Source organism: Lepidochelys kempii, chromosome 12 (assembly GCF_965140285.1).
Source record: "Lepidochelys kempii isolate rLepKem1 chromosome 12, rLepKem1.hap1, whole genome shotgun sequence".
Taxonomy (NCBI): domain Eukaryota; kingdom Metazoa; phylum Chordata; order Testudines; family Cheloniidae; genus Lepidochelys; species Lepidochelys kempii.
Genome location: NC_136391.1, coordinates 17,101,795 through 17,115,018, shown reverse-complemented (window position 1 = coordinate 17,115,018; position 13,224 = coordinate 17,101,795). Strand labels below are relative to the sequence as shown.

General features: G+C 40.4%; 1 protein-coding gene across 12 annotated transcripts in view; it reads right to left on the bottom strand.

Moving 5' to 3' along the window:
- Window positions 1–13,224, bottom strand: part of LOC140896231 (nuclear receptor coactivator 5) — a 42,890-nt gene that overhangs the window by 19,015 nt on the left and 10,651 nt on the right. For 8 of the 12 annotated variants that reach the window (XM_073307675.2, XM_073307681.2, XM_073307673.2 and 5 more), the window contains 7 exons: window positions 11,845–11,925; window positions 11,037–11,119; window positions 10,036–10,251; window positions 5,096–5,222; window positions 2,205–2,404; window positions 1,044–1,319; window positions 81–299 (listed from right to left, as the gene is read on the bottom strand). In XM_073307675.2, coding sequence (XP_073163776.1) covers window positions 81–299; window positions 1,044–1,319; window positions 2,205–2,404; window positions 5,096–5,222; window positions 10,036–10,251; window positions 11,037–11,119; window positions 11,845–11,925 — 1,202 coding nt within the window. The remainder of the gene's footprint in view (window positions 1–80; window positions 300–1,043; window positions 1,320–2,204; window positions 2,405–5,095; window positions 5,223–10,035; window positions 10,252–11,036; window positions 11,120–11,844; window positions 11,926–13,224) is intronic. The other 4 variants (XM_073307678.2, XM_073307684.2, XM_073307685.2 and 1 more) reach the window with 4 other exon arrangements.

Below are 13,224 nucleotides of genomic sequence, written 5' to 3'. Positions count from 1 at the left end.
TCAGTCATGAAAAAAATCAAGGTAGTAAAATAGTTTTAAATATAAAATTTGACATAGGAGGAAGTTAAATTGTTACTAACCTGGTGTTGGAAGAAGAGCTCCCGATGGCCTATCACCCAACAATGCAGGTTTACCTGGAGGAAGGGGTGACTGGCCTAAAAGAACATTCCTGCTGGGTGTCGGCAGAAGGGGTGGAGGTTTACTTAAGGTATGGGTGGCAGTGCTTGTACTTGGCATCACGTTTGCTTGATACAGTGTGTCTTCAACTTCAGTTGAAGGATCAGTTTGTTCAACAAGGGCTAGTTTAACAGAACAACCACCAACAACAAAGTAAGTAACGCTTAAGAGTACATCATTACAAAGACTGCGTGACCTACAATGATAGATTACTTCTAATTATTAACCCCTTAACCTAGAGGTTCAAGAAGTTTCTGTAGGCTGCTCCTAGGGATCAAGAGAACACCAGAATATCTTTCCAAAATACACGTATTCTGCAACTTATGCAAGTTTGTTGGTTTGTTTTATCTGTTTAAGTTGTTCTGCTGAATTTCTCTTGAATACTTTGAAAAAAAAAATATATATATATATATATATATATATATATATATAAAATGGTTGAATTAATGATTTTTATTAAACCAGATGTGAAATTCTGCATAATGGTTCCTTCTAAGTGACTTTAATTTAGAGTGCTTTTATATGTGTATCTATGATCAAAACTTAAATGCGTGTCAGTGTTAACAGAAGAGCTACAAAAATGTACTTGTAACAGTGAATCTCATGGGAGAGTGATTGCCACTGGGGGCTTGGAGATAAAGATGAAGTGTTTGATGTGTGACCATTTCTACGGGGAATATGTATCTGATTTTAGGATAGATATACATGTGCTTTAATATACATTGACATTTACATGTGGACTTTTGACCTTTATCATTTATATTTGTAGACTATTTATGTGTAATGTACCTGAAAGCTGGTTTTGTAACTCAGGTTGATTTAAAAAAATGTTTACAGTTGTGTTTTGGGGAAAAAAGCATGAATACCTTCAAGCTCATCTTTCCTGGTCTTCAGGTAGTCACTTATTGAGTTCAACTCCTCACGATATAAATATTTTCCCTCACTTAACAGAAAGAGGAGATGTCTAATGCCTAGAGGCACACTGTAACTCCCACAGAGCTCCCGTTCTAGGTAGTCATCCGCCAGATCAGCTGCTTTGTGTGAAATTTCGGCACGCTCCTGCTGCTCACGCTCAGCAAAAATTTTCCCAAATGCTTTAACTACCAGAGCCAATGCATCCTCCATGGGCATATTACGGTGTACTACAGAGAAGAGAGATAGCTTGCTTTATCAGTCTTGTGTTCCCATCTACTTGACACATTTACAAAAAGACAAAAAACAGAGCTGTTAAGTCTGTGTTTAATTCAACTGAATAAAATTTAAAAGGTTTCTGTTTCAGTATTAACAGGGTTACCCTGTAATTACAAAAGTTAGTCTGATTCAGCCCAGCTATGTGCAATGTTACTTAACTATAAGTTACATTTTAAAAGTTTCCCCAATTAAAAGATACAGGTCACTTGTCATCTTAATTTAAGTTTGGGCTAAAAAGATTCCTGGTTTCACATTTGAACAGTTATGCACACATCTGATTGAAATAAGAGGAAAAGTAGGATTAGCATAGACTTTTTTCTTAAATTCGGAACATATTTTACCTGAATGGGAGAACAGGACAGTTAGGTATTTTTCATTTAAAAAGAAAGTGCCTTTTTAATAATGACTAGAACAGCTACATTCTTGTTAAGGTGAAAGATGGGAAATCTGAGGTTAAAGTTTAGAAAACTGAAGACTTAAAATAGATGGATTTTAATTTGATCCATCTATGTAGCAGTAAGATAAGAATGTGAACTGTAATCATGTTATTTATATATAATGCCCTACTATTACTTACTATGCTTGACAGCTTTTGATGACTATTTCATGCCATTTAGGAAACAGAAATTCAGGGCAGATGGATTTGTGTTTTGTGAATTACTGGAAATTAATTCAATGAAGTATTTACAAATTGTCACATCTTAACTAGGTCAGGTTGTGTTACCAAGAGGTGTAATATGTCAGTATTTAATATTTTAACATGTTCAAAGAAAATTAAATTGCAGTTTTGAATGGGGACTATTTTAAGTGACATTTCTACATGAAGCTAAACTTACTTTTGATAGACTCATGAAGCATGATTACGGTGCAAGAGGAAAGTGCTACATTTGACTGTTCAACAAGAATACAAAATGGGGAACCATCATTTTTAACTTCTTGGAGGGCGCGTGTGAGACCCAACTCAGATGTAAGGTATATCATTTCCACCACAAGGCCATGATCCTGCAACCGATGGCCTATGACTGTTGCATATTCCCTTAAAGAAAAAAAAGAGGCTGGTTATTTTACAAATAAAAGTCTGTGTCACTGTTAGTTGTTGCCATGCTGTAGTTCATGTTTTGTATGCTCTAAGTTACAGGTAACAATTCTAGTTATGTGAAGTGTAAGAAACAATTTTCTTTCCACAAATGGCATGTTCCTTAAATCAGACGAGCTCTTTTAGATGACAGAATGGAGATTTTTTTAAAAAAACCATATACTGTACCAACTATTTTAGAAAATATTTGTCTTAAGGTTCAACTGTTTGGAAATCTGATCCCTGCATATACGGGAATTTTTTATTGAGGATCCCTGTGTTGAGCATGTATTAAGTGCTATTTTTGGAAAGTATGGATATATATTAATACATTAATGATTGAAACTATTTATATTTAGCATTTTATTTATTCTAATTCATCATCTATGTATCATCACTGATACAGTCAATTAAATGTATTCAATTAAAACTTGACTTCTTTTCTCTTTCCACAACAGTATAAACTGTTATGACTAGCATTAGTGTAAGCTTTTTAGTTACATTAACTAGTTGGCTTTTTAAAAATAAATGTGTAAAGATAAAGAAAGGGCACTGAGAATTAGGTTTAAAGGGTATTTATGCTCAGCAAATGTATAGCACACATCATACTACATGTACACTGCTCCCTATGTAACTTCTGAGTCTTATCTGCTTATTTTACAGTTGAAAGTTTGTTAGTATCAACACTAGAGAATCAATATAGATAGGGAAAAGCAAGCCCTGTTCATTTCAGCTTCCTTATCAGAACTGTTAGCTAACAGCCAATAACTATATTATTATATACACAAGACAGAAATACAGATAACTTTGTGTACCGCATGGTACTTACTGTTTTGGCAGTTAGGAAGATGCTGCTTTAACACGTAAATTAAGTATATTTGATGTGAAAGTCAGCGAAGGAAAATGGAGATCAAGATGTCAACTTTACACACAATTATTTCTAACTGTATCAACTTTAGAAATCTATTTTTACACACTGCTTAGAGAATTGAGTATGATCACTGCACTTCAGGCGACTCAATCAACCAGGCTCAGTTGTTCCTTCAGACAAAGCTATAGCAATGGCAGTGTTTTCACCATGATTGCAAGTCTCTCTACTACTGAATACAGAACAGACATTTCATAGAGCACTGACCCCTGACATCGTGCTATCCTGGGTACTGACAGAAGATTTGCCAACTGCATTTGAAGTGATCACCCACCATAACATCTTTCAGATGGTGCCACGAATTAAGAGATTAGCAAAATCTCTAGTGTAATCCAAGTAACATCTGAATAACAAAAGACTAATATGTCAGATGGAGGGAGGAAAGAAAGGGGATTCAGGTATAGAATTTACAGCACCAGAATTCAGCATTCGAAGGAGAGCAGCAATATCAGTACTGCTTTAGACTGATGAGTTTGTTGATTCCCTTACTAGAAGTTGTGTAAGATTCTAAAAAGTATGGTTTATTATCTACAAGTATCCATGTAGTTAACCCATTTTAAAATAGCATATTGGTAATTAATTTTGTATTGGACACTAAATATAAAACATTCATTTCATTATGGAAATGGGGGAGGAGGCAAGAGAGAAAGGAAACAAACAGAATTTAAGTGGTGATATTGAACATTAACTAAATATTGGGATGCTAAAGTTAAGCTTTCTTGCACCAATCCTCCTTGCCCTCAAATAAATCCTATGATAAATGTATCAATGGATTGTCAAGGCCTCCATATCGAAGCTGATCCTGGTCATCTCCAGGAGATGGACAATTATGATATGAAAGTTAATAGTTCTATAATAACCAAGAAGAAAGTTCTTTGCACTCTGCCTCATTTAACTCTCTTGTTTTGCCATATATGTAATTTCATGATGTTTCAAGCCTTTACTTTGTATTTGTTAGAAAATGACATTGAATGCTTTAAATAGAAAATGTAACGTCTTGCTATGAAGACTTCATTACTCATAAGGATTAATCTGGAAGAAAACCAAGTTACCTAAGAGGAAAAAAAAAAAACTAGAAAGTTTGCTTTAGGTTTAAAAGGATGTTACACTTAAAATTTTCAGAATTTTTTTTTAAATTTCTTTTGCTGTAAGCACCATTTAACATGACTAAAAGATTAGAGAATAAAACCTATCTGAGTTTGCACATTTGATAGTGCCTTGTATATAGACAGTTTCCCTTTTGTTTATGTGGATCTTTCATTTGGCAGCCGCAGAGAAAAACATATTTTAAGTTAGGAAAATATGTAAAGTATTAAAAATTGTCAAGGTGACTCAAGAGAAGTGTAGGATCTGAACCTACTTTTAACATTATTTTATATTGATTAGATTTCATGGTTTCTAAGAAGATTCTCCTATTAAATGCTAAAATGTAAAGAAAAAAATTAAGAGTTGAGTCAGAGTTAATTTGCTTTAGAAGTCACTTTTTAAAAGTTCCTCCGTGTGACCCCATGCACACTTCATATGCTCAGTGGCTTAGGAGATGCAAAACAATTTAAAATACTTTAGAAAAGACTAAATAGAACTATGTTAAGGAACTTCAGAGAGGAAAAAGTAGGCTTAACATTCAATTATTACCTACGTCCTCAGCTCTGAGAGAAAAGTATCATTAACTGAAAGTCTTAACTGGAAACCTTAAACACCTAATTTTTAAATTAGAGACCTACGTTTGTTCCTTGCTGATGGCCACAATGATACAGTCAGAAGGTCTCTCTTTATCGTACTCTTTCTGTATCTGCTGGTAAAACTGTAGGTATAGCTTCTCCCTACGATCATCCCTGGTATAGTCATCATCTAAAATCAAAGAACAAATTGATTAAAAGGTAACAGTGACTGCAAACGAGCATTGGAGCTTCAGGTGTCTTTTCCACTCAGTTAAGTATTGTGGAATCAGAGAAGTCCACTAAAAAGTGCACTGTGAAACTAGTAAAATGTATTTGTCTTGGACACATAGCAAGACAGACATGACACAAGGAATGTGATTTAACTAGGCAGCAATTTTATTGACTCATCTGGGAATTATCCAGTAATAACTAATCCTATGCATGTCACCTTCCTCCCTAAATCTGTTCTACCTGGTGGAAAAGTGTCTTCAGACCCCACTCCAAACCTGATCCCAGCCCATTGTTAGCCCACTGCTCACCCCTCACATTAGAGCTAAAATGCTGGCGGGGAAGGGTTGGTTCCTCACTGTACGAGGCATTCGGAAGCCCAACCCTGTTCCCCCATCTTCTTTAGAAAATGCCTTCCCTTAAATCCACTTCCAACTCTGGTTCATCAAGGAACCAGACCTCTATTAAAAAAGTACTTGCAATGGAAGCATGCAACCAGGAGATGGCACCAATTAGCTTGGCTACCTCCCCACATCCCTAACTAGGCTCCCACATGTTAACAACTCCTTCCCTAACATTGGCCAAAAATATACTCAGTCCCTGTCAAAGTCTTCCCTGAATAGCCCAGGTAACTCAACAGATTTTTTAAAAAATTTAATCACTTCCTGATTTACATATTTTCTGGCCTCATGAACACGTGGAGGCCTAGTGGCTCGCTGCCATAATCTCTGATGCAATATTTCAAACCAGATTACAGTTACCCATAGGAAAAAGGTCCTGATTCTGCCCTGTCTCTTTGCCCTAGTTGTTAAGTTAACCCCCTTACAAGATCCCAAATTGTTTTCACCTTGGTACATAATAATCATTTCAGGTGGCTACCAAAGGGTGTAAGCGGATATCAGCTAATCGCAGAGCATTTACGTTAAAAGGTAATTAGTCCTCCTTCCGTGCAATCATCCCCTCACCAAGGCCTAATATTGTGAATCTTCTGGGCAACTGGCTGCCCACTTCTGGGCCCAATGAACAATATTGTGCCCACAGATCTAATAATTATCTCTTGTCACCTGCTCCCTTGATCCAGAAAACTAGGTATGCCGCAAAACATAGCAAATTCACACCCCTGGTCTCTAATTCTCAACTGGAGGCCTCATATGCACTGAGTATTATGACATCAACCAACTGTATCCCTCAAGCCCCTATTACCAGTTGCACTGCAGAAGTTGCTGCCCTGATCCTGAAAGAATGGCACCCAAATTCACCGCAGGGAACCCTGATAGCATAAGCCTCTTTTATAAGACTGCCACAAACTGGAATTTTCTTGAGAAACTCCTGTCAACAGGAAGAAAGAGTGGCCCAGCATTAACCAGCCTCAGCAATACGTAGGTCCTTAATGCTCTGACTGGGCAAGTCCCTGCCTTCCCAAACTCTTGCAGTACTATAGACTCCCCTTCCCCTCCCTGATCCATTGACATTATCAGAGTCAAAATGACTGATCGTTCCCCCAATATAAGTCCCTAAATTCCAAAGCTCTACCTGAAATACCCCCTTGCTGATCTAGGCACGAGCTCATTGACTAAATTTTTTAAAAAAGCCCATTAAGACAGCTGCCTTGTTCAAGTCTGCATACTGGCTCTATTAACATACCTGATAAACTCCCACCAGATCCCAAAGAAACTGAATAATGATGGCTTGTCAGGGATCTTCTATAAGGCCTGTGGGATGAGACCACCATCTAACAGCCTCCTAACTAAAACCCGCCACAAGGTTCCAGAAAACCCAACATCCTGCTAGGTGATGCTGATAAACAACTGAAACAATCATTGATGCCAGCCCACAGTGTATCAGACACCACGCACTTCAGGAACTGGCCGAATCTCGGGCAAGCCGACCCCAAAACTGAGTCAATTCCCTAAAACCCTAAACTTTTATGGGGCTGCTGATCTCTGCATTAATCCAAGCACAGCAATGAGCCAAAGTTCCAAAAGGCCAGTGACATCTGCTCAGGCTCCTTGTCAGCGCCTGGTGCCAAATCTTGAAATCCATCCACCTGCAATCGAGACAGCATGGGCTATGCCATTATTAATCCCAGGCACATGTTAGCAGTAAAAAAGATTTAGCAAGTTAAGCACTGCAGGACAAATGCCCTCACCAACCTTGTAACTCAGAGTGACCTGGAGGAGTGGGTGTTAGTATGTACCAGTGCCATGTTGTCACTATAGAATTTCACTTGTTTGTGAGCTTCTCTCCTCCAGATCATCACTGCAACTAAAATGGGGGGAAAAAACCCAGTAATGTTATATCCTTTACTATCTCCCAGAGTATATGATCACTAGGCATCTCCAAGCACACCACCTGCCCTAGTAAAGGCCCCAAACCTGTGTCCCCAATGCATGAGTGAACTTTCAGGTCTGTCTCTACCCCAGCTAGGCATCTAGCAGGAGACACTTCTCTCTCCAAAAAAGTAACTCCATTAAAGTGATTTAGGAACTGAGCTGTTCCCATGCCCATAAATTCACCTTCATTTTTTTACTCATATTTATAAAATGGTTGGGCCTAGCTATCCCTGACATGTCAGCAGATGGCATGCAAAACTAAGAAGGCAAACAACAGCCTGCAGTTCATGCAGTGTAATCTACTTGGCTGCTCTGTCCTCCTTAATCCCAATAATTCTGCAAATTCATGCACAGAAAGTCTAGAGATGTCAGTCTCTATATCTAACTTGATCCCCTTTTTTTTTCTGCTAGCAGTAATCATAGGTACTGGGTAAGAGGAGATCAACAAGCTGGCACACTTTAGAATCTGCCCTGCCCATAAACAAGAAGGCATCCTGGTAGTCTGCTATTTGCTGTAAACCCAATTCCCATATCACTGACCTCCACCTTTGGGCTGAGCCCACTATTGAGCATCCCACTGCTATGGCCTTGTCAAAATAAAAACCGACCGATCAAATAAAACCCCACAGGTCTGAAATCTGAGGGGGTTTACTGGTAGCATCAAAAAGCCAACCTGATGCTACATTTCACTAAAATTGACCTGCGACTGCAAGTCCTCACCATGTTCACAATGGTACCAAAAGACGAGTAACATACTGAACATAATTCACGGTCTATTGCATCATACATGGAGCTTCCAATACTCCTTGATGCCTTTTTGGGGCCCAAACCCGAAGGAGAAACCTGCAGGTCAGTCACAGGTCAGTGCATGAATAGCCCTGTAATTCTGTTAGAAACAGTTTCTTGTTAAATCTTGCCCCTTATTATGTCTCTCAAACCTACAGATGTCAAATTTTGAGACGTCTGAATTCCAACTCCTTCATATGGTATCCCAAATCCTGCTACAAACTCCTCCCAAAAATATTCCCCATCTGTCTTGTTAAGGTAATCCCAGGGAAACACCCAAAGCACCTTGACATGGAGATAAAGCTCCTTCCTTCATTCCTGCTACTTGGTCCTGTGTGTGGGGATAGAGGGAGCATCTGACTGATCCCTCCTTCTACTGGTCTGGAACTTTCCACAAATGCTGTGGCAAATGAGTGCCCCGTGAACACCGAAACACTTCTGGCATGTGATTTTTTATCTGCAGAAGTTCCAGAAACATCCACCTTCACTGAAGTCCCAGCATACTTTACTGCAAGAATCAGATCTCTGGTTAGCCTGCTGTGGAAACAATAAACTGCTGTTGGTATGTATGAATGGCACTGACCAAGCCAGGATCATCTGCTCTAACCAGAGGTCATTATCAGCCCTGTCACACTCATTCGTGGACATATTGCATGCAGCCTGTAACTTAAATTCCTTGTCTTAATGGGCCCATGCTATACCCCCAAATGTATTGCAGGCCCAATAGAATATGTACATATATTTGTACAAGGCTGAGCTTCTCTGGATATTTGCCAGACATCACCCCAACACATATCAAAAAGGCAGGTTGTCAGTTTTCCCAGGTTCAAGCCACCCTTTGATACCTCACATTCTCAGTGTCCCTCTTATTTCTCCGCACTCTACCTTCCATCATTGCTTCCCTGTACAATGAGAATATTTCTGTGGGGTTTTTTTAAGTGGCTTTGAGCAGGTGCACCCCCAACTGGAGATGCATTCCTGTACAAGCCTGTCTTATTTTCACCTGGAAGACAAAAAACTGACAGCTGCAGTGGAACCCGCCACATAACCTGCTCCCCACCACCCTGTGATGTACTCATCTCTATGGCCTTGCCACCTACCCCTACATTGCAAGCCTAAGTGTGATTCGGCACCTGCATTCCTACCCCTCCTTGATTGGTAGCTCTTACCCTGCTGATGGGAGCAGAATCAATTTGGCTGCTGCCATTACCCCAAACCGGAGCCTATGTTGGGCGTGCAGCGGTTCCCATGCTAGATTCCCCAACAGAAGTTAAGGGATAAGGAGAACAAACTTCTGTAACTTAAGGACCAGAGAATCCACAGTGGCGTTTAAGTTTGGCCACCTGGCTGGAAGAGTAATTTCACCTGCAGCCTGTACCCCAGACTGCCTGGAGAACTCAGGGCAAGTGGGTTAGAACCCTCTGTGGAAGCCCACCCAGTCTCGCCAAGAGGAGCTCCAGGGGTATCCTCCAGGTCAGAGGCTCCCTCCATTGTCCCTGTGGAAAAATCTGCTGCCCGTCTAGGTCCCCGATTCTGTCCCTGGGAGAAGGGGCATGGCCCTCCACACCGTACTGTTCTGTTCCGCCCCCCACCCCACCTGTCCAGGTGCATCTTCCAAAGTACATGCTCACTGCACTCCCCAGAGCCCAAACTCACCCACTACTGGCAAAGGAGATACCCCTGCCGGGGGGACCACACTTGCAGCCCTTGCTGTTCTCCACTTCTCTCGGGAGCAAGGGGCGGTTGGGCCAACTTCCACTGCTGAGGATTCATGCTCCGGATCCTGTCGCCTGGAAGAACCTGGCTGCTGGGCTGCCACTGCTGCCTCTTGTCTTCCGGATATCCCTGGGATCTCATGCAGACTGGGACCTGCTGGGACCACCACCGTCAACTTGATGTATCTCGGGACTCCCTCACTCCAGGAGGCACCCCATGCTCCCATTCTGCTGGACTACTTCCCTGCTAGCATCTAAGCTATTGCTTTGAGTGTGTAATGATGTCCCAGCCAGGGGGAAAGGGCTTGGATGCATAGGAGTCCCTGGGCTTCTACTGTGCTGCTCAAACCAGACAATCGTCCAGGATAAACCCAATCATTCCTTCCAAACCCAAGAGGAAGCTGACTTCCCACAGGGTGTGGGAGACCCTTAAAGAAGCGTGTAGACTGCTGGCCTGTCTCCCCAGCCAGGAAGGACTGAAACCATAACTAGAGTGTGATTCAGGCCCTTTTCTCAGGCTTCAGCTTTATTTTTCCAACATAAACTAACACAATACTTCAACTATCCCGTCTTCTCAATGCAAGGTCTTTTGGAGAGGCCTACTGATTCCCCACACAATTTTTCCCCCCAGCCATTTGCCAGAGTCATCCTGCTCCAGGGCCTGCCAAAGGCGCCAACCTGCTTCCTGCAGCTCTTCCACATGACCCAGAAACTTCTTACCAGAGCCTCCCTGCTCCGGGCCTGCTACTGAGTCACCTGCTGGCTTTTACAGTAACCTGATCCCTCACTGATCAGCCACAGGTGAGGTTGGGCCCCAAGTTCACTGAAGGGCCAAGTACCCTGTGATAAAACCACCGAGTTCCTCTTTCTCCTGCAGACCCACACAAAGGCTGCAGGGGGTATAGTTTAACAAAGGAATATCAATTAGTTACAAATTCTTACCTTTTTGGGAATACTGGTATCTCTCATAGTAATCTTCATTTCCTGGTGAATAGTCATACTGTTGTCCAAATAGTTCTTCAAAACTAAGGAGGAAATAATATTTTGATGAAAAAAATATATTCAAAACATGATACCAGACCAATTCATACAGATATCCACACAAACTAGGAAGATAAAGGTTTTAAACAGTTGTAGTGTAAAAGTTATCGACATCGAGTTTCAGAATAGATTACTTTAAGCCATGGAGAGGTCAGAAATGTTAGTCTTTCCATACTTAAAAGACTAAACTAATTTTCCATTAAAAAGCTTTTGACCTCCCAAGTAGCTTCACTAAAACTAAAGTATATTTAAAAGAAAAAGATTATACAATGATCTATAAAGCCCTGAAAGTTCTTGGATCTGATTGCTAGAGTTCAGTCAAGACTGGTGGAGGCATTTCTGTTCTCTGCTCCAGAGACTGAACTCTAAGATCAGTGGCAGGGCATCTTCAACGGACAGCTCTCGCCTCCAAAATTCACTGAAAATTCATATCAAAGTGGTCTTATTTTAACTCTATTTTAAAACAACTGTAGTGTGCCCATGTGCTATAGCATTAGATACCATGAACAAACTAGGTGTTTAAAAAAGCCCAACAACTATTTAGGAAGTTTTAACAGATATATAAATCCTTGTTATGTAAATATTAGACAAAACCATAGTCATTACAAAAGTGAGCTTGTTTATAGACAGAAGTATTTTCCTGCAGACACATGGGTTGTTCACAAAGGCTTTAAATAATTTACATAGTTATCCTATTGAAAAGTCTTACCTATTCAGATCTTCAAAGTCCTTTGAATAACCATCTTGGGGAGAATAAGGACTTTTCTGGTATGGTCTGTAAGGATTTATGCTAAAAGAGGTAAGAAATATGAGATTAGGTATGTTCGGTCAAAAGAGCTTTTGCATGGCTACAATGAAAAAGCTTAAGTTTTACATACTGGTACTCTAAAGTACTTAATGGACTTTCCAAATTCCTTTTAGTTTTGGTTTTAAAACAAATGTCATTATAAAACTATCTGCTTAATTCCAGGGCTGCAGTATTATGGTGAAGCAAAACATATCTTCCTTTCAGTCAAAGGAAGACAAAACATTCCCAAAAACTTTCCTTCACAAATCTTGGGCATCTGTAAGCCAGTGACACTTTCATATTTCCTTGTAAGGTTTTGCCTGCATTGAGCTAGGTATACACTGCAAGCTAGGGGTGCGATTCCTCTGCTCCTCACACACACTTACACTAGCTCTCATCAAGATAGCTCAAGTATAAACAGCAGTGCAGCCACAGTAACACTGGTAATGGCCATGGAGGCACGGCTGAGCCGGGCCGAGTATGCACCCACCTGAAACCAGCTCAGCCATGCCTCCATGGCCGCTATCAGCGCTAACGCAGCTGCACGGTTATTTGTACTTGCGCTATCCCAATGAGAGCTAGCATGTGTGTAGGAGCAGGGGAAAATCACATCCCTAGCTTGAAGAGTAGACATAGTCTTAGAAAAATGCCTTCTAACATAAAACAAGGCAGCTACATTTTGTTTACAGCCAGCTTCTGCTGATGTTTTATTCTTCCTTTTAATGAAATGGTGATGTCATACCAGCTGTCATGAAGTTTTGCAATCACCGATGAGACATTTTAGGGCAAGTGACATTTACATTCTGCTTACACCACCTCTATCTGAAGCTTTGGATGATCTATCATTTTCCCCTGAACCTACAGTTGCTCGTGAGCGTAAAGGCTGAAGCACATGCTGTTAAGCACAAGTTAACACAACCGATTTTGGATCTTGCAGTTACGACTTAACTGATTTGTTGTCCATAAGATGTGGTAAAATGTAATTTAAGCAAGGCTTTTGAATGGTAGTAAACTTCAGTTTACCTATCATTTTAAGCATTTAATTTGCTTTAAGAATACAATCCTATACACTGGTTCATTTTGTTCTGCAAGAGATGCCTATGCTACCAAAGCCAAATATATTTTCACACAAAGGTCACAGGTGAGTGCTTTACTTTCTTATTCTTAATATTTATATTATGGTGGTAGCCAGAGGCACCAGTGAGGATTAGGGTTCAAGAGTGCTACATGTTGTACAAACTGTTAGACAAGGTTCCTGCCCCAAAAGAGCTTACAATCTACGACAAGCAACACAAAAAGAGT